This window comes from Lemur catta, chromosome 8, assembly GCF_020740605.2.
Source record: "Lemur catta isolate mLemCat1 chromosome 8, mLemCat1.pri, whole genome shotgun sequence".
Lineage (NCBI taxonomy): Eukaryota > Metazoa > Chordata > Mammalia > Primates > Lemuridae > Lemur > Lemur catta.
In genome coordinates this window covers 87,728,404-87,749,687 of record NC_059135.1, presented here as the reverse complement: position 1 = coordinate 87,749,687, position 21,284 = coordinate 87,728,404, and the positions used below count along the sequence as shown (strand labels likewise).

The 21,284-nt window shown below is 35.3% G+C and overlaps 1 protein-coding gene across 1 annotated transcript in view; it reads right to left on the bottom strand.

Annotated features, from left to right (window-relative positions):
- ACTR3 (actin related protein 3) overlaps positions 1–21,284 on the bottom strand; it is a 69,243-nt gene that overhangs the window by 20,459 nt on the left and 27,500 nt on the right. The window contains exons 3-6 of the mRNA XM_045559449.1: positions 19,810–19,934; positions 9,719–9,829; positions 6,437–6,532; positions 4,073–4,180 (exon numbers count right to left, since the gene is read on the bottom strand). Of these exons, the coding sequence (XP_045415405.1) occupies positions 4,073–4,180; positions 6,437–6,532; positions 9,719–9,829; positions 19,810–19,934 (440 nt within the window). The remainder of the gene's footprint in view (positions 1–4,072; positions 4,181–6,436; positions 6,533–9,718; positions 9,830–19,809; positions 19,935–21,284) is intronic.

Sequence of the window (21,284 nt, the reverse complement as noted above, 5' to 3'; positions counted from 1 at the left end):
TCTCATTAAGTAGAATTTAGAGTTCAGAATGACCAAAGTGACTCAAGTTTATAGGCCGCAGTGCTGGAGGGGAAGGAGCTTCACAGATCGAGAACTCTGGAGCTGTGAACAGAGTTATCTCCTTAGCTGGCTACTCATCAGCACATTCATGTTAGGAAATCATCAAGGCCACAGAAAAAACCTCTAGAAAAAAGTAGACAGAATAATCTCCAGAGCTCACACATGGCCAGAAACAGTTCATGTTCCCATTAGCCAGAGTTGAAAGATGTTCTCAAACACAGTACATGAAAGAGTTGTCAGAAGAATACTGCCTCAATAGGAGGGACAAACCAGCCATAGACAAAAGCCTATTCCAGACCTGCTTAATAACATTTAAAAGGAGCCCCTGAGAGGATCAAACTGATTCCTAGTAACCTGACTGTGTCATAGGGGAAAAAAAAAACCTAAAATATTTGAAGGACTCAAAAAATCCAGGACACAACAATATAAATACACAGTACCAAATCAAAAATTATAAACATGCAAGGAAGCAGGAAAACACAAACTTGATCAGGAGAAAAAAACAATTAAGAAAGAGAAATGACAAAAGATGATGGAATTAGTAGACAAGGATATTAAAACAGTAACTATACACTCCACATGATCAAGAGGGTCAGTGAGCATGAGGAAGGGAGAAAAGAAAGACATAAAAAGACCCAAATAAAACTTCTAAGCAGAAAAATTTAATATCTGGGGGGAAAAAAGCTAGATCGAGATTATAGCAGATTAGACAATGAAGAAAAAAAGTAAATTTGAAGACATAGCAATAAAAACTATCCAAAGTGAAAAAGTAAAAAAAATAGGAAAAAATATGAACAGAGCATCAGTGAACTATGAGACGCTGTCAAGCAGCCTAAAATACATGTTATTAGAGGCCCAAAATATAAGGAGGAAAAAGAGGGACAGAAAAAATATGTAATGAAATAATGGACATAAACTTTCCAGAGATGATGAAAACTACAAATCCATATATCCAAAAAGCTCAATGAACCTCAAGGAAAAGAAATATGAAGAAAACTTTAGGTACGTCACAATCAAACTGCTGAAAACCAATGCATCAGGAATAAAGAGAAAATCTTGAAGGCAGCCAAACAGATAAGAAACATCCAACAGAACAAATGTAGAAATAACAGCTGACTTATCTTCAGAAACAATGTAAGCCAGGAGACAATATAGTGACATCTAAAAGGCGGAAAAAAACTCAAAAAACAAACAAAAAAAAGCTGTCTACCTAAAATTCTATACCAAGCAAAAATAACTTTCAAACACACACGAGAATAAAGACTTTTTCAAGAAGTGTACAAAAGTTGAAAGAATTCATAGCCAGGAGACCAGCACTGTACGAAATGCTAAATTAGGATATCATTTAGACAAACAGAAGGTAAATGACACTAGATAGAAATCTAGACTTTCACAAAGGAACAGAGTACTAGAAATGGTATGTGAGTAAACATAATTTTATCTCTTTTTCAAAATCTCTTTTAAAGATAACTGACTCCTTGTTATTAACTAAATTTATGTCTTTCCTCCCCACCAATCCAAATTTGTATGTTGAAGTTCTAACCCCTAGTATCTCAGAATGTCACTGTATTTGGAGATAGGGTCTTTAAGGAGGTAATTAAGTTTAAATGAAGTCATTAGAGTCATTTCCCCTAATCCACAATGACTGATGTCCTTATAAGAAAAGATTAGGACACAGGCACGTGTACAGGGGAAAACCATGTGAAGATACAGAAAGAAGATGGCCATCTAAAAGCCAAGGAGAGAGTCTCAGAAGAACCACCTCTGCCAATACCTTGGATCTTTGACTTTTTTTTTTTTTTTTTTTTTGAGACAGAGTCTCACTCTGTCACCTGGGTAGAGTGCAGTAGCATCATCATGGCTCACTGTAACCTCAAACTTCTCAGCTCAAGTGATTCTCCTGCCTCAGCCTCCTATCCAAGTAGCTGGGACTACAGGCATGTGCCACCATGCCGGGCTAATTTTTCTATTTTTAGCAGAGACAGCATCTTGCTCTTGCTCAGGCTGGTTTCAAACTCCTGAGCTCAAGCAGTCCTCCTGCCTCAGCCTCCCAGAGTGCTAGGATTACAGGTGTGAGCTTTATTATGGCAGTTCTAGCAAACTAATACACTGCTTACAGTGAAACAAATTAATATATTATTTAGTTTATAACACATAAAAGCAAAATGAATGGCAATGACAGCACAAAGACTAGAAAGGAAGCATACTATTGTATAATTCTTATTTATGAAGTGGTAAAATGCTATTTGCAGTTAGATGGTAATAAGTTAAAGACATTTACTACAAATTGTAGAGCAACCACCACCAATATAAGCAAATGACAACAGCAAAGAGGCATAGCACAGCAAATAAGTCAACAAAAAAGATAAAATAGAATAATAAAAAATACTCCATTAATTCAAAAGAAAGTGAGAAAACAATGGAGAGGAATACCCATTCTTAATATCTTTACTATAATTTATTCTTTTTCATGTTGATAACTTCTATTTGTATATTACCTATTCTAATTTTAATTACCAAGATACTGATATTACTGCTGGGTTGTGTAGATGTTCAGAAAAGACTGAAGTCAGGCAGAACCAGTTCAAATAGCCTCACAACCTATTATTTGGTGACCGTAAGCAAGGCACTTATTTGCATTTTATTAATGAGTAAACTAAGGTACTCAAAGAATAATATAATCTTTATCACAGACTGATTTTCAGGTTTAAATTAGAATTTTAAGATGAACAATTACTTTGAGTACCCCTAAGAAAAATAAGCTGCCGGTTAAACTATAAAAACCTATTAAATATTGGACACATCTTAATTTCCAAGATTAAAATACCTCCCAAGGACTGAATAAAATATGGTTCATCCATATAATGAAATATTATTTGGCAATAAAATGAAATGAAGCACTATACATGCTATAACATGGATGAATCTTGAAAACAGTAGGCTAAGTGAAAGCAGCCAGTCACAAAAGACCACATAGTGTATGATTCCATTTATATAAACTGGCCAGAACAGGCAAATCTATATAGCCAGAAAGTAGATTAGTGGTTGCAAGGGGCTGAGGGTATCAAGGAGAAATGGAGAGTGACTGCTAATAGATACAGAGTTTCTTTTTAGGTGATAAAAATTTTCTAAAATTGACTGTGGAGATGGATGCACTCTATGAATATACTAAAAACCAATGAATTGTACATTCTAAATGGGTGAATTGTACGGTATGTGAATTATATCTCAATAAAGCTATCATTTAAAAATGGCAGTTATTATTAAAACTACTAAGACACACCAGGAAGGTGGCGGTGGAGGGGAACTCTAATCTAAAGGTAGTCACCCTGAGGATGTAATCCTCAACAGAGGCTGCCTAATGCATTAAAAATCAGTGAAAATAATAAATGAAAGTTTCAAAATAATTTCATCCCTTAAATGATATTCAATATAATATAAAAATCATTTTAAAAGATAAACCTTTCTATATAGACCTATTTCATAAGGATCAGTATGAATTCTAGTAGCCATTTTGAAAAATGCTTTCTCTGACAAATAATCCAATCTGATGCATTTTTCTTAATATGCTTTACTAAATACAAACCATAAAGCATGATCATTAACTTGAGCTTTTTATTCAATAAAATACTCAAAAGCTACTGAAGTTCCTGTGCTTACAACTGTACAGGTCTGAAATCTGTTAATTATGGATAAGAGGGGCCATCAAATGGCTAACACACACTCAACTAGAAAAAAGAACTCCATGCTTAAGATGGAGATACTGCAGATATTGCAATTCCTAATTTTCCTAACTGCAGGGTAAACTTATAGCAAAGAAAGATTTTGGAACTTGTTTATAAAATTTTAATAAGTTAAACAAAATACAGCTGTAACTGAACAAACGGCCAAATTACAGCAAATTTTTAAGGCATGCATTTAAAGTTTTTAAAAAGCGGTATTAATTCATACAATAAAACTTTGCCAGATGTGTTATTTCATGTCCTGTTCAGTAACTGTAAAATATCCTTACCACAGGAATGACATGAGTGACACCGTCTCCACTGTCTATTACCGTACCAGTCAACGTCCGTTCTCCTACTTGTCTTGAGGTCCAGGATGCAGCTAAGGCAAGAACAGCCTTGAACAAAAAGAAATAAGACAGGCAAAAAGCATAAACAAAGAGTTAACAGAAAAAACTAGTTTACTGGAGTGTTTTATTCAATTTTAAACGTATTATCTGTGAAAAGAAAATATACAAAATTAATTTTATATTATGCAATAAAATTGTTCACTCCTTACATTTTATTAAGACAAGTGAACAGGCTTGTATTTGTTTTCAGGAGCATATTTATAAGTTTTACATATTTTATGAGGGCTATTTTTCTCCTGAAGCCAAAAACGTGGAAGACAGCATAAACTAGCACAGTACTAACTTGCCAGAACGTAAACGATGTTCACATGGGCTGTCCTGTTACAAACCATAATGTAAAGTAATAAGCATACAACTACCCAACCTCCAGAGTTATTCAATACCTAGATAACTAAAAACAACTATCACTCTTACAAAGATTAGCTTCAAATTTTTTAAATGCAGCATGTGTTTAAGAATATATAACACACAGAAAAGGCCATTGCATACTTCCAAACACTACTATGATTTAATTAGGAAGCAAAGTTGATGAGAATATTTTTCCATGAAAAATCTTGGTATAGCCAACATAACACAATTTTTTAAGTTTGAAAACTAAAAAATTAACACTGTTTTTTAAAACCTAAATTTCTTACGATCATAGACTCAAACAAAGTATATGACTAATAATTAAAAACAGACCTAAACTGGCTTTATTTTACCTACTTGCAATGCAATAGCTGACAGGGACCTAGAAAGGTATCTAGGCCACCCTTCTATTTTAACACAAGATCATTTTAACACAATGACCACATAATTATTGGAAGTTACAGAACTATATAATATTTTTTGAAGGTCTTACAATGAAAAATTCCATACTGACACTAGTTTAAAAAAAAACTGTGTAGACTTAATTATGAGATATCATTCCTTTTTAGATTAAGTCTGAAACCATCATTTATAACCAGGAATTATCTTCAATCATATTTTACATGTCTTTTCTAAGTAGCTAAGATCCCAAACTAGAACAAGTATCAGCACATCATGTCACAGAAATTTTGTTGACTACTGAACATCAACACAACAGAACAGAAACTAAATGATGAAGTCAAGAGCACTCAGAGGCCACTAAGGAAATCACTGAGATACCAAAGTATGACTCCAGAAGAATGAAATAAAACTCTTAGTGCCATTGTTTTAAAGTAAGCACCTGACGATGTTAAACGTAAGTTTATTATAGTTAACATCAAGATGAGAAGCAAATACTCATATGTAAAAGACGAACTCCCCCAAGCACTCACTTTATTCAGATTCTAAGAATTAAAAAGGACCTCCCACTCAAGGCTGAATTCCTTTTTATAAAGTACCTGACAGGTGTACGCTTAAACATTTTTAGCAATAGAGAACTTAACAGACAGCTTATTAAATTTATAGATTACATTAAACATTAAAAAGTTCTTTGCCATCCAAGCTAAAATATTTATCCCAATAATAGCATTTATTGGTCCTGTATACGCTGGGATTATGAAAACACAGTCTGATCCCAAGAAAGAACAAAGTCAGATACACATCAGCTCACATCACAGGTAACCATTTAATTTTGAATAAGCTACCTTTAAACTTTATTTTCTCTATAAAAAACAAATAAAAATAACTATAATTAATATGAATAATGAACCCATATACTCATAAAGCATTTGTGATATGTCAGGTATTGCATTTGCTATAGGGTTAAAAACCAAGGAGGTAAGCTCTGATGTTGAGGAGTGGGAGAGATGAGAGAGAAGCTGCTCCATATGCTTACACGCACAAATTAAGTGCAATAAAATATTACAGGTATTTATGATACACAGGATTCAGAGGGGCACAAAGGAAAGCTGGTCAAATATACCTAAAAGTAAGTCAATCAAAAAGACTATGATAAATGACATAAAGTATGTTACAATGATAAATGAACATGTATGTAACATTCTTGGCATGCAGTAAGCATTCAATAAATACCAGTTCCCTTTTTCTGTCCTGTGAAAGCCCTTGAAATTTCCAAAGATCATTAATTTACTTCCTTTAACAATTCCCTTTTCCAAGTATCTCCATTTCCTATAATATTATTTCTAAATTAACAATTCAGGAGAGAAGTATGACATGTTTTGACATTATGTTTAAGCCTTTCCAAGGTTAAAAAAAGAAAAAAGTTATATATTTTAGCAACAAATTAAACCAGATTAAATTTAAGAGTCAAGCCTAAATAAACATCAACTTGCTTACCTGTACAGCAATGTACAAGCCTGGAACATTGAAGGACTCAAACATTATTTCAGCAGTATATTCCCTGTTTTCTGGAGTATTCAGTGGAGGTTCAGTCTATTGAATTGAAAAACATTTTAAATAATATCAGATTATTTTGATAACTTCATAGACAATTTTAAATGAGAAAGAATTTACTTCAAATTCTGTATTTAAAATGCATTAAACTTACAGGTAGAAAAATAGACACTAAGACCAAAGGAAAACTATAAAGAATTCAAACAGATCTATACATATATTAATACAATATGGTCATTCACATTAAAAAAAATAAAGAAACTGAATCCCTATTTTCATACCACTCATATGGATTAAACATTGAGAAGAAATGAAGAGGGAGAGAGGAAAGGAGTAAAAGAGGGAAGGAAAACATGATCCAGTGAATAATCCTATACACATGGTAATGACAAACCTCCAGACAAACACCAATGGTATGCTGTTAGCAGGATGTCCCTGGTCTGTCCAGGATTATAATAAATAAGTCAAAATTCTACAAAGTTAATAGCATCACTTCCTAGAAAATGTTATAATAAGTTATTTAACTGTTAAGAGTATAAAACAGAGATGTTCATACAGTTCTCTTCTGTTTAAATTATGTGGCTACATAAATCACTTAGAAACCTCACAGGTTAAGTCTGGGCCAGAATACACCCTAATGAGGTAAGAAAGGACCTGGGAACAGCACTGCAGTCCTGGACTTCATGTTTCCCCTATGCCTCATGATCACTTAAATCATTTAAATTATTATAGCTTGACACTGGCTAAGACCTCTGATTCTTACGAGCCTGATTAGATAACCCAAACCTTTGTGGTATCTCAAATATTTAAATGTGAAGGCAAAACTTTTTTTAATTTAAGAAAGAGAAGAATTATCTTTTTGACATTAAGGTAAGGAATGATTCCTTGAATTTAAAGAAGGAAAAGAGTGATAAAACTTGAATTCATTGCAAATTAAGTCCTTTTTATTATTATTATTTCAAAAGACAGCATAAAGAAAGTAAACCGAGCAGGAGCAGACTTTTTTCCATATATAATAAAACCTTTAATAGCTAAACTCCCTACTGTGTCAAAAGTTTGGAGATAATTTAGTGATAGGTACATAGAAAATTAAGCAAATTAAAAAGCCAAGGCAGTCAAATTACAAGCTCCAACAAATCAGAAGTTCTACATAAAATAAAATATAATCAGAGGACCTCACAAAGGAAAATATATAAATAGCTAATAATAATGTATTAATAGTACATGAAAAAATGTTCAACATCATTAGTCATTAGGAAAATGCAAACTAAAAGCAAAAGAGAAATCTTACACATCCATCAGAAGGGATGAAATTAAACAGATGACACATCAAATGCTGGACAGAATGTATAGCAACCACATCATTAAGGCATTATAGGTGGGTACATAAAAAGGTACAAGTCCTTGGGAAAAGTTCTCAGCTTCCTACAAAACCAATCATGTGCCCACTCTATGACACAGCAATTCCCTATCTATGTATTTAGACAAGAGAAATGAAAACATATGTTCACAAAAAGACTTATACAAGAATGTTCACAACAGCCAAACTATTTATAATAGTCAAAAACTAGAAATAGCCCAGGTAATCATCAACAAGAAAATGTAAGTGAGGCATATTCATGCAATGGAATACTCAACAAATCACTGGTATATGCAACAACATGGATGAATCTCAAGATTATGCTGAGTGAAAGAAGTTTCACCAAAAAGCACATCTTGCATGATTCCATTTATATGAAATGCAAATACAGACAAAACAGAGGTTGCCTACAGGGAATGGGGGCAGAGATTAATTTAAAAAAAAAAGCATAAGTAAATTTTCCAAACTGATAGTAATGTTCTACATCTTAATAAGGGTTTAGGTTACACAGATAGATGTATCTGTCAAAACCAAAGGTTGAACAAACCAATTGTGCATCCTGTAAGCCAAATCTGACCCATCACCTGTTTCTGTAGATAAAATTTTATTGGAATACGACCATACCTATTAATTTTTGTCTATGGCTACTTTCATGCTACAAAAGCACAGTTGAGTCGCTGTGACAGAGACCCAGTAAGTTCTCATTAAGTTTCTTAAGAGACCATATCACCTACAAAGCCAAAAATATTTGCTATATGGTCCTTTAGAGAGTTTGCCAATAGCTGGTCAAAATCCATAGAATGGTTCAGATCTGTGATTTCACACTATATATATTTTATGTAAAAAGAATAACCATAAACAAATGATGCACACTAATTGATAATACAAATGCTAAAGAATGTAGGAGTCAAATGACTCCCACCTGAACTCATTTTGAAGTGATTCAAAAAATAAAATGAAGTGACAGATAGATAGATGCCATAAAGCAAGTATAGTAAAATGTTAATGTTAATTGTTGTGGATATATGGATGTCCATTGCAAAGTTCTTTCAATTTTATGGTCCAATCATAAATAATATTTATAAGTCACCATAATAAAATATAGAATATTGATTTAACTAAAAATTGTGATTTAATTATAACACAAGGAAGGGAAAAGAATATGCATTTTGTGCCACGAGAGAAGGAAAAGTAAAAAAGAAAAAAAAGGAAATCTTCCTTTTTCCTACTAGGAAGTTTAAGAGTGCCTAATATTTCAAAAAACAAATAAGAAACAGAAGAAACATTATTTAAATTTATGAGATTACTACCAGGGAAAGCTTTTTTAAAAATTGAAAATGTTTGCCTCTGGGGAATATGAATCAAGGGTCAGGAAAGATGAGAAAGGATAGTGCTATATTTTTTGTTTTAAGTCTTATAAAGGTATTTGAATTTTTAAGCTATGAACATGCACTGCTTTAATAAAAAGGAAAAAAAAGAAAAATCTTAAAAAATGAAATTATGTTGTATTTTTATTACCAAGGATTACTAACGAAATGATAATCAGACTAGTTATTAAAATAAAAAAGGAAAATACCACAGATTTCTAAGTTTTTTCTGAACATTACTTACTATTCCTATCATACAGATTACATATTAATTATCAAAAGAACTTAGGTGCTTATACTTTGGTACTCTGACACACTACGACTCTACTGTAGCCCATAACTAGATGGTCTTATAGATGTTACAGCTTTATAACAACATCTTTTAGATATATGACAATTTAATAAACAAAGTATACCCTAGTAAGTATAGATGTGATGAAAATATTCTCATTAAGTTTCTTCTGAAATTTCCTTGGTGAAATTATAACTTGTACTTACCAAAAGAAAATAATGGTCTTCAGGTTCTGCCCTTAAATATTTAAAAATCACTTGCTCCATAAACCTTTCCATCAAGTCCCAATCTTCAACTATACCATGGCGGATTGGCCACTATTAAACAAACAAGAAAACACAAATTAAATCTTATTAATATCAAAAATAAATATATCAAGAAAATAATTACCCAAGGAATATCAGATCATTAGTGCATATTAGATGAGGATACATTTTCTTAGGTGTTATAATGATACTGTAGATCATCCTTTAAAAATGCATACTTAAGGCTGGGCGCACGCCTGTAATCCTAGCACTCTGGGATGCTGAGGCAGGAGGATCGCTTGAGGCCTGGAGTTTGAGACCAGCCTATGCAAGAGCACGACCTCGTCTCTACAAAAAATACAAAAATTAGCTGGGTGTGGTGGCTCATGCAGGTAGTCCCAGCTACTTGGGAGGCTAAGGCAGGAGAATCGCTTGAGGCCAGGAGTTCGAGGCTGCAGTGAGCTGTGATGAGGTCACTGTACTCTCGCAACACAGAGAGAGACCCTGTCTCAAAAAAAAAAAAAAATGCATACTTAAATACTTAGAGATAAATGAAATTACTTCTACAACATACTGTCAGATGGTTCAATAAGAAACATAAAGTGAGTATGTCAAAATATTAAAAAGTATTAACTCTAGATAGAAAGACATTGTACTAGTCTTTCTAGATTTCTGAAACCTTTGTAATAATAGGAAAACTTAGTCCATTAAAATTAAGCCTAAAAAATTATAGTTCATCACAGTTTCCTTAATTTTTAATTTATTAGCTCATTAGCAAATATTTGTTGTGTGCTGAATATAAAAAATACACCTGCTAAGTATATAGCTAGAATAAACATAAAAAGCATATAAAAAAATTTTTTTTTATTTCAGCTCTTCATGGGGGTACAAAAGCTCAGGTTATATACATTATCCGAGTCCCGCCCATCCCCCTGAGTCAGAGCCTCAAGCGTGTCCATTCTCCAGACAGGGCACCTAGAACTCACCATGTAGTCATACCTCCATCCCCTCCCCCCATCCCCCACCTCCCTGAGTCAGCACCTTCAAGCATGGCCATTCTCCAGACGGTGCGCAACGCACTCATCATGTAAGCATACACCCACCCCCTCCCCCCACCCCACCCCCCCCATCTCAGTCTGATATCCAATTGGTATCCTTCCCCGATGTGCATTTAGAAGTTGTATACAATTGTACAGAATCATCCTTCAAAACTGTGCACCAAGACGCCTGCTACAGTTTGGATGTGGTTTGCTCCCACCAAAAGTCATGTTGAAATTGAACTGCCAATGTAACAGTATTGAGAGACGGTAGGACCTTTAAGAGGTGATCAAGCCATTAAGTGGGATTAATGCAGCTCTCAGCAGAACTCGGTTAATTCTCCAAGGAGTTGAGAGTAGACTGTTATAAAGTGAGGCTGCCCCTTGTGTTCTGTCCCTTTTCCCTCCTGCCTCCCCACCATGTCATGAAGCAGCACGAGACCCTCAACAGAAGCAGACCAGATGTGGCTGCCCCATCTTGCACTCCTCAGCCTCCAGAAACATAAGCCAAAATAAACCTCTTTTCTTTATAAATTACCTAGTCTCAGATATTCTGTTATAGCAACATAAAATAGACTAAGACTGCGCCCCAGTGTACTACAGCAAATTCACAAGGATGTCATAAAGTATTTAAATTTTCCGGGGAAATACAATTATTCTCAACCATCAGTTGGACACTGCGTGATCTACAAGTCAAGATGGTTCTGTTTCAACATTAGATCATATTATATTCCTTATGATCACATCATTTCTTCGAGAAACTGGGTTGTTAAAAAGTTGCTGTGGTAAGAATCAAGTATTACACAAAACAAAATCCAGGCCAGGCACAGTGGCACATGCCTGTAGTCCTAGCTACTCAGGAGGCTAAGGAAGGAGCATCACTTGAGCCAGGGAGTTCAAGGTGGCAATGAGCTATAACCACACCACTGTACTCCAGCTTGGATGACTGAGGGAGACTCTGTCTTGGGGGGGGGGGGGGGATTCCATATAAATAAGAAATGAGAGTGTTAATGTCTCATCTGATTCAAGGTTTGAGAAATTGTGCAGTGTCTAACAGGCATAAGCATCCTAATAGTAATTGTGAATATTTAACAATGAATTCTTGTATTTTCTATTTAAGTGTCTTATTTTTCCAAATGGCTGAGTTGCTTGGACCTAGCTACCTAATAAACAGAACTGTTAGACATTTCTTTTGACCTAGGCAGCACTGGGAAAATGTTACTGAGACATTAAAGGCACTGAGAAAATTTATGAACCTCTGCAACAGAATAGTTTTATGAACACAGTACACATTCAATACCTAGGGTTAAATGAATTAATGAGTGAACAATAAATATCTTGTAGTAGTAATTCCTAACATCTATCTCTTAGTGTAGCTTCCTCAATACTTTTTATGGCATTATACTTATAAAATGACTTCTACTCCCCAGTTTGCTTTAGGGAGGAAAAAAATGTACTTTACTATTATCGTTCATTTTATAACATTATTAGAAGTTTACAAATTTAAATGTTCTAAGTGTTATTTATTCATTAATTATTATTGTATACCGACTGTGAACCACTGGCACAAATGCTAAGGACATGGATATCCTGCTCACAAGAAACTCAGTCTAGTGAAAGAAATATATACAAACCAAAATTACATTATATGTTTTTTAAAAAAATAAAGTTCCTCGAACAAAATGACCAACTTGACTTTTGAGGAAAAATAGGAAGGCTTCATTGAAGAAGTCATATCTAAGCTGGGTCTTAAAGGAGCAATTTTCTCAGTTTTACTTTCTTTGGGGTGGGAAAGGAACTTATAGAAAATAGAAAAAAATATATACAAATACTGCATAATACACAAAAACAATGAAAGTATCAGTGAAAAATACACGTGCCAAAAGGGTTGGGGTAAGGAGTGTACAAAGATACACCAGTTCTACATCAAAGGGACCAGAATCTCAAAATTTTCCCTTATGTTTCAGTTTTATTCTATAAGAAAGAGGACATCAGTAGAGATTTCTAAACAATTATATATATGACAAGAACAGCTTAAGTTTTTAGGAAGATTATTACAGCAGCTGAAATGAATCTTAAGAGAACCAAGGAAGACAGAACAAGACCAATTGTGGTATGCATGATGCCAGGCCACATGCAAGATTTCTCAGTCAATAAGAATGAGGAAAAAACTCAAGAGGTATCAACAGGTTTGTCGCTCTGAGGCTAGGATGAACAGGATCCATTGATCAAAACACAAAAATTGTTGTTTTGTCTAGTCTTAGAATAAACAAGAGTGAAGTATATATAACAAGTTACATTTTGGCTATATTAAACTCAAGAACCAAGAAGTAAGTAGTTGACAGGTAGTTGGAGATATGGTCAAGGAAATGAAAGTAGAGATCTAGGTTGCGATTGTAGACAAGAAGTGGATGAGATCACCTAAAGAAAGTCTTTAATGAAAGAATAAAAGAGAACCAAGGACAGTACTCAGGGAATACCAACATTTGAGTAGTGGGCAAAGAAGGAGGAGGAACCTGTGACAATAAAGAAAACAAAAAACAAAAAAATAACAAAAAGATTAGTCTATGTTGGGAAGAGAACTATCAGAATAATCCTGTGAAAGACAGATAAATCAAGAAGGATGAAGACATATACAATTTACAAAGAGCACATCAAATAACTTGAGACTCAATAAGAAGTTTGGTTCTAAATAGAGGAAAATAAAACAACAGCTAAATTGCTGAGGACAAAACATAGGAATAAAGCTTGACAGAAGTTTTGTTGTTTTGGCTTGTGGCACTCGGAGGAGTTAAAAATGTTTTTAAGAGGAGAGGACAGAATCAGTGCAGAGGAACTCCGGCCCCTCAGCTCACTAACTTCATCACCTTCAGTGGTTTCTCTTTTCCATTTTGACCAGTTTCATCTTATCACTATCATCGCTATATCCCTGAAATGTAGGTATACCCTTCTCTGATCACCTCTTATTATTCTAGCATACTCTACCACCTCACTATACCTCCTTTGACAACAATTAAGAATTTCAGTTCAATGACTGTTCTAATTATTTCCTAGTCTCAACAAACACTGTTTAGATTTTATGACCTATCACTTTGACTATTCACATTTCCTTCTATTATCCCATTTACCAAAATGCAACCAGCATGACCCTACCATAAACTTGTCAATACCCAGAATACTGATTGTACTTCAGAAATATACATAACTGGGTTCATAAAGCTAAGAATTCACAATCGTTATTCTCAAATGGACCTAACCTTGCCTGGCAAGCCTGTCCTTACTCTGTTCATCTTTCCTCTCCGCAATGGTGTTGTTGTTCAATGCTTTCCTCCTACCACTCCGATTTCACCTTCTCCCCCCATTTCAGGAGCAGAAGATGATGTCACCACATATTTCACAGAGAAAGCAGAAGCCAACAGTCAGGAATCCAACATCCCTTTACCAAATATGTAAAACTGATTCTACACTTACTCTTTTTTCTCCTTCACTTCCATTATAATGTAAGAGAGACTCCTTGTATCAATTCAATCATCTGTGTTCCCATCTCTCCAGCTTTCTCGGAGATGTTGATTGTATCCCATCTTTCCTATGACTTTAATCTCTCTTTCTAATGGCTCTTTCACATTCACATTTAAACGTCTCTTCCATCTGAACCCTGCAACTTGTCTTTTCATCTACCTCTCCCCTGCCCAACAACAGCCAAAACTGAAATAGCTTTCTTACCGTCACTTTTTTTTCCTAGCCTACCATTCACAATCCTACTTTCATCCAGCCCAACTAGTCTTCTATAAATATTCTCATTAAGGTTATAAATGACCTCCTTTGTAGCTAAAGACAGCAAATTATCTATAGGCTCTAGCTTACCTGATATCTCAGCAGCATTCCACAGTTTATCATCCCTCCCTATTTAGTGTTGTTACTCTAGCCATGCCTTCTCAGTCTCTTTTGCAGACTTTTCCTCCTCTACTCGAACCTAATTGGCACATTGTTCAGGGCTCTGTCCTAGGCCTCTGAGCCTGCTACACACTCCCCTAGGTAATTTCATCCCCTCCACAGGTAAATGATACCTTCTGAATCTGTCTTCAGCTCTGCCTTGTATCTTAGCTCCAAAATCTACATAGTTGATGGTCTACCAGTATCTCAGATGTCTCACAGGTACCCCAAATATAACTTGTTCAAAATTAAACTTATCCTCTCCTCCCTACACCACCACAGTTAAAAGTGACCTTTATCTCTCACCATATACAAAAATCAACTCTAAATCAATTAAAGACTTAAATGCAAGACTCAAAACTATAAAACTATTAGAAGAAAACCTAAGGGAAACATTTCAGGGCATTGGTCTGGAAAAGAGTCTATGAAAATACCTCAAAAGCACAGGCAACAAAAGCAAAAATGGACAAATGGGATTATATCAAACTAAAAAGCTTCTGCACAGCCAAGGAAACAATCAACAGAGTGAAAAGAAAATCTGCAGAATGGGGAAAATACTTGTAAAGTATACATCTGACAGAGGATTAATATCCAGAATACACAAGAAACTCAAACAACTTAACAGTAAAATAATAATCCCTTTTTAAAATGGGCAAATGATCTAAATAGACATTTCTCAAAAGACATACAAATGGCCAAAATATATGGAAAAAATGTTCAACATCACTAATCATCAGGGAAATGCAAATCAAAACCACAATGAGTTATTCTCTTGGCCCAGTTAGAATGGCTATTATCAAAAAAACACAAAATAATAAATGCTGGCAAGGAAGTAGTGACAAGGGGAACTCTTATACACTGTTGGTGGGAATGTAAACTAGTACAACCATTATAGAGAATAGTATGGAAGTTACTCAAAAACCACAAATAAAACTATCATATGATCCAGCAATCCCACTACTGGGTATATATTAATATTTAAAAGAATGAAAATCAGTATATCAAAGAGATAACCTGCACCCCCATGTTTATTGCACCAGTAGTCACAAAAGCCAAGATATGGACTCACCCTAAGTGTCCATCAATGACTGAACAAAGAAAATATGGTATAAACACACAATGGAATGAAATCCTGTCATTCGCGCAACATGTATAAGCCTGGAGGACGTTATGTTAAGTCAAATAAGCCAGGAACAGCAAAATAAATACCACATGTTTTCAATCATATGCGGAAGCTAAAAAAGTTGATTTCATAGAAATAGAGAGTAGAAAAGTGGTTAGCAGAGGCTGGAAAGGGTAGTTGGGAGAAGGGGGATAGGCAGAGATTGGTTAAAGGACACAAAATTACAACCAGATAAGAGGAGTAAGTTTTAGTGTTCTATAGCATTGTAGGATGACTACAGTTAACAATAATTTATTATATATTTTCAGATAGCAAGAAGAGAGGATTTTGAATGTTCCCAACACAAAGAAATGATAAGTGTTTGAAGTAACAAATAGGCTAATTACTGATTTGATCACTATACATTGTATGTCTCAAAACATCACTGTGTACCCCATATATGTACAACTATTATGTGTCAACTAAAAACAAAATTTTTAAGGGTTTCTCCTTTAATGTTCTCAATCTCAGGAGATAAGGGATAAGGAGTCTATCTAGGAGCTGGGAATTATCCTCAATTGACACGTCTAGCTTCCACCAACCTCATTAATCATTCCCTGTTACTCTTTAAATATCCACTTTTTATTGTGGTAAAAAAAAAATCTCACAAACATCTAATCAGACTTCTAGATATAACTGCCACTGTATAACAATAAAACAGGTAAATATAGGAAATACCATATCATGTTAAATGACAGAATAAGGATGCAATAATCAGAATTCAGAATATGACAAATTTTACAAGACAACTAGGTTTTTTCCATAGATAAATGGAAAGAAGACAAAAAAGAAAAACACACACAGGGAGAAGAATCTGTAGATAAAAAGAGAGATAAGAGAGTTATCAACTAAATATAATGAATAGATCTTATTTTAATCTTGATTCAAACAGAATAACCAATACAGGAAATGACTGGAAAAATTTAAGCACTGACTAGGTATTAGATAATCTTAGGAAATGGCATACTACATTAAGGTATGATGATTATCTTTGAAAAAGTCCTCACATTTAAGAGATAAATATCTGTAAGTAAAACAGTATATACAATTTACTTTAAAATAATTGGGGGCAGGCGGGGGGAGCGGGGGGGAGTATAGACAAAACAACAAAACAAGATCGTCAATAGGTTAATAACTGCCAGGGCTATGTGATGGTCACATGGGGGTTCATTATATTCTTTTCTCTACTTTTACATATTAAGTTTCCCACAGTAAAGTCAAATGTCTGTGTGCGGGAATACACATAAACAATTTTTTATTTCTCTATATCTCCACTGCATCACTGTACTACAAGTCACTAATATCCCTTGCCTTAGCTATTGCAACAGTCAATTATCCAGTCTTCCCAGAATCATGCTTGCCTGCCCCAAATAATTTCTCTACATTGTAACTGCAGCCTGAGTAATCTTTTGTAAATAATAAAAACAGCCAAGACATATTGAGTATCCATTTGTGAACTAAAAATAAAATCCTAAACCCCTCTGCTAACTGAATGGACCACTCTCAGCCAAGGAGACCGCAGAAACACCTTAAAACTGAGTTCCCAATCATGACGGGATGGGAGAAATAAAGCACAATTACATGCATATGATTTCCCTTTGTAAATATTCATAACTCCTCCTGCAGCCTGTTGAGTACGTATATTTGAGCACCCCATTCAGTATAAAATCCTCTTCCCTTCTGTCTCTTCTTTGAAGTACCTGTGCCTGGCTTCTGGCCGGGGCTCTGCTTCCCAACCTATTGGCACGGCTGCCAAACAGGTTGCTACCCTTTATAAGGAATAAAGCTCTCCTTTTTCCAAAGTATGAGCCTTGTCAATTCCCTTTTTAGAACACAAATATAGAACACAAATTTGTTAATTTGTTAACACATTATGTACAAAGAACTACAGTATAACAATTTTTTTTTTTGAGATAGAGTCTTGCTCTGTTGCCCAGGCTAGAGTGCAGTGGCATCATCACAGCTCTTTGTAACCTCTGGGCTCAAGCAATTCTCCTGCCTCAGATCTCCAAGTAGCTGGGACTACAGGCACACGCCAACACACTAGGCTAATTTTTCTATCTTTTGTAGAGACCAGGTCTCACTCTTGCTCAAGCTGGTCTTGACCTCCTGACCTCAAGCAATCCTACTGCCTTGGCCTCCCAGAGTGCTAGGATTACAGGCATGAGCCACCGCACTCAGTCAACAATTTCTTTATAGGCATTAGCTCATTAAGCCTCACAACAATCCTGAAGCACTAATATCTCCATTTTACAGATGAAGAAATTGAAAATCAGAAAGGTTAAGTCACTGAATGATTTCACAAAATTAGAAATCAGCACAGTCAGAATTCAAATCCAAACAGGCAGGCTTTGATACTTGTGCTTTCAAGCACTAAAATTATTCCTCTAGTTAAACCCATTAATACTACCCACAGGGTAAAGTTCAAGTTCTTTAACATGGCCTAACAATACTTTCAACGCTCTTTCCTGGCCTATCATCCAGCCTCCTCACTTCTGTCCACCTCATTCTTTATGCTTCAGGCACACTGGTTGTGTAATTCCAGTCTCCCTCATACTTTAAACATCCCCGCTTATTGGGGCCTCTGCCTAAAATAACTCGGACTGCACACCTCACCCAGCTAATTCCTATTTTATTCTTCAAGCCTCAGCTTAAAGATTTACACCTCAAGGACTTTCCTGAATGCTCACACTAGGTTAGCTACTACTTGATACATGCTGAGAGTATCCTCTGCTTTCCTTTTTCTAACCCACTTGTGATTATTTCTTCAATGTCTTCTTTTCCACCACATTATAATAGCCTTGAAGTCAGGGAAGATATTTTTCTTATTTACCACTGTACTCTCAGTGCTTGGCAAAGTTGTTGACACATGATAGTTGCTCATTAATGAATAAATTATGAGACAAGGGAAGAAAAGAAGTACAAAAGAGAATATTTGCAAATTAGGCAAAGTCAATATCAAAAAATAAGATGATAAAGGTCAGAATAGTATTTACTTTTTGGTGAGGCTGAAGTGGTGAATGTTGGAGCAAGCACAAGGAAAGCTTCTGGGTACTAGATTTGTTCTATATCTTGAACTGTCAAGATTACAGTCACAAAAATTATTCCAACTGTACAATTAAGACTTACATACTTCACTGTATATAGTTATACCTCAATGAAAAGAGTCAAGGAGAGGAAAGAGTAGGAAGGAGAAATGGAAAAAGAAAAAGAGGAAAAAAGAGAGCAGGACTTCCAGATGGCATAAGCTTCCAAAAGAAGAGAAAGGATACGGGTTTGAATAAAGATGGGAGGAGAATATCTCTGGATGCAGCAATGTGGAGGTCAGAGAAAGCCAATACCACTGAAGGCCTTCAAGGGGGTGTGGAAAAGTAAACACTGCTCACTTGAAAGGGCAAAAATTTTCCTCTTGGGGGGGAAAAGCAGACTTAAAGCGACAGGGAAGGGGGCCACAGAGAAAAAGATGTTTCTATTGTGAAGAGGTGGAGGGGCCGGGCGGAGTGGCGCACGCCTGTAATCCTAGCACTCTGGGAGGCCGAGACGGGAGGGTCATTTGAGCTCAGGAGTCCCAGACCAGCCTGAGCAAGAGCGAAACCCCATCTCTACTAAAAATAGGAAGAAATTAGCTGGACAACTAAAATATATACAAAAAATTAGCCGGGCATGGTGGTGCATGCCTGCAGTCCCAGCTACTCGGAAGGCTGAGGCACTTGAGCCCACAGAGTTTGAGGCTGCTATGAGCTAGGCTGATGCCACTGCACTTCTACCCAGGCAACAGAGTGAGACTCCGTCTCAAAAAAAAAAAAAGAAGTTGAGGGTATTAGGTCTATAATAAAGTGAAATTACAGAGGGCACAATCATTGAACAAATTAATTTTTGAAAGAAAATCTTATTTATTTACACAAATCATAAAAACATACCTTTGTTGCATATGTAGGTTTTTCTATTGCTTCATCACCAATGAAGAAGTCTAGGTCATCAACACCTTTCATCACCCTCCTTTGCGCCTGATCACCCACTTTTGCTGACTCCTTAATAGCAATACCTTTAAAATAAGTTATTGAGACATGTAAAGAAATTCGTTTTCTTCAAATGAGACAAACTTTCAACTTATACTTCCTCCATTATAAAGTGTTATAAATCAAAATATGGCCTAGTATATTTAAAATGTCAAACCAGTGCACAAAGGTCATAAGAAACCAGTGATAAAATTCATTTTACACAGCGAAATCTCAACTTCCACTCAAAGACAAAGCTTCAAAAGCAGAAAGCCAAAAAAAGAAGTATTGCTGTGGGAATGTTTCAGTTACATTTTTTTAAAACTACGGAAGTTCTTGTTTGATTCTGAGTAAAATTATAATCCAAACAAGTACACATATGCGTGATGGACAATCAGAAAGAAAAAACTAAAAAACACTAATAAAAGAAAAAGAAAAACTTCAAGGAGAATTTTTAAAAACAAACTTTCTTCATATTTCTATGCTATTCACTGTTGTGTTCTAGTAATTTAAATATAACAGGGATCTGTTAAACTTTAATCACATATACAAAAGGAAATCTCAATTCATTTAGGTAAAATCTACAATCCCCCCTTAAAGCATACAGTTCCAGAGCTAAACTTGTTATGTATTTTTTAATTAAGTTATAAATTTCTGAATCTTTCAAGTTCTTCATTCAAAATAATTAACTCAATGTACTTAAATTGATCTGGCATTCAACTGTTAGTTTCATTTAATAACAGTTATACCGTAAGAAGGTGGGTAGAAAATAACTGAAAACAAATTTTAAATCCACAGTCTTCTAAATGTTAGAAACTCTCTCCAGTAATTTATTTATAATGTGCATAGACATCCAGATGGCTCATTATAAATTTCCTGAAAAATAAAGATATATGAAAATAACTTCAAACCGTATCTGTATAGTTTTTCCAGATCATATATTTATATTCATCAGTAAGAAACAGTGGCAATGTCTGTATCTGCTGATTACAAACACTGCATCTGCAGCATTAAAACTGGGTGGGTGGCCGGGCGTGGTGGCTCACGCCTGTAATCCTAGCACTCTGGGAGGCTGAGGCAGGAGGATCGTTTGAGCTCAGGAGTTTGAGACCAGCCTGAGCAAGAGCGAGACCCCGTCTCTACTAAAAATGGAAAGAAATGATCTGGACAGCTAAAAATATATAGAAAAAATTAGCCAGGCATGGTGGCACATGCCTGTAGTCCCAGCTACCTGTGAGGCTGAGGCAGGAGGATCGCTTGAGCCCAGGAGTTTGAGGTTGCTGTGAGCTAGGCTGATGCCACGGCACTCTAGCCCAGGCAACAGAGTGAGACTCTGTCTCAAAAAAAAATACTGGGTGGGTGGAAAAATAAACTAAAAAATCAAAAGCTTCCTTATA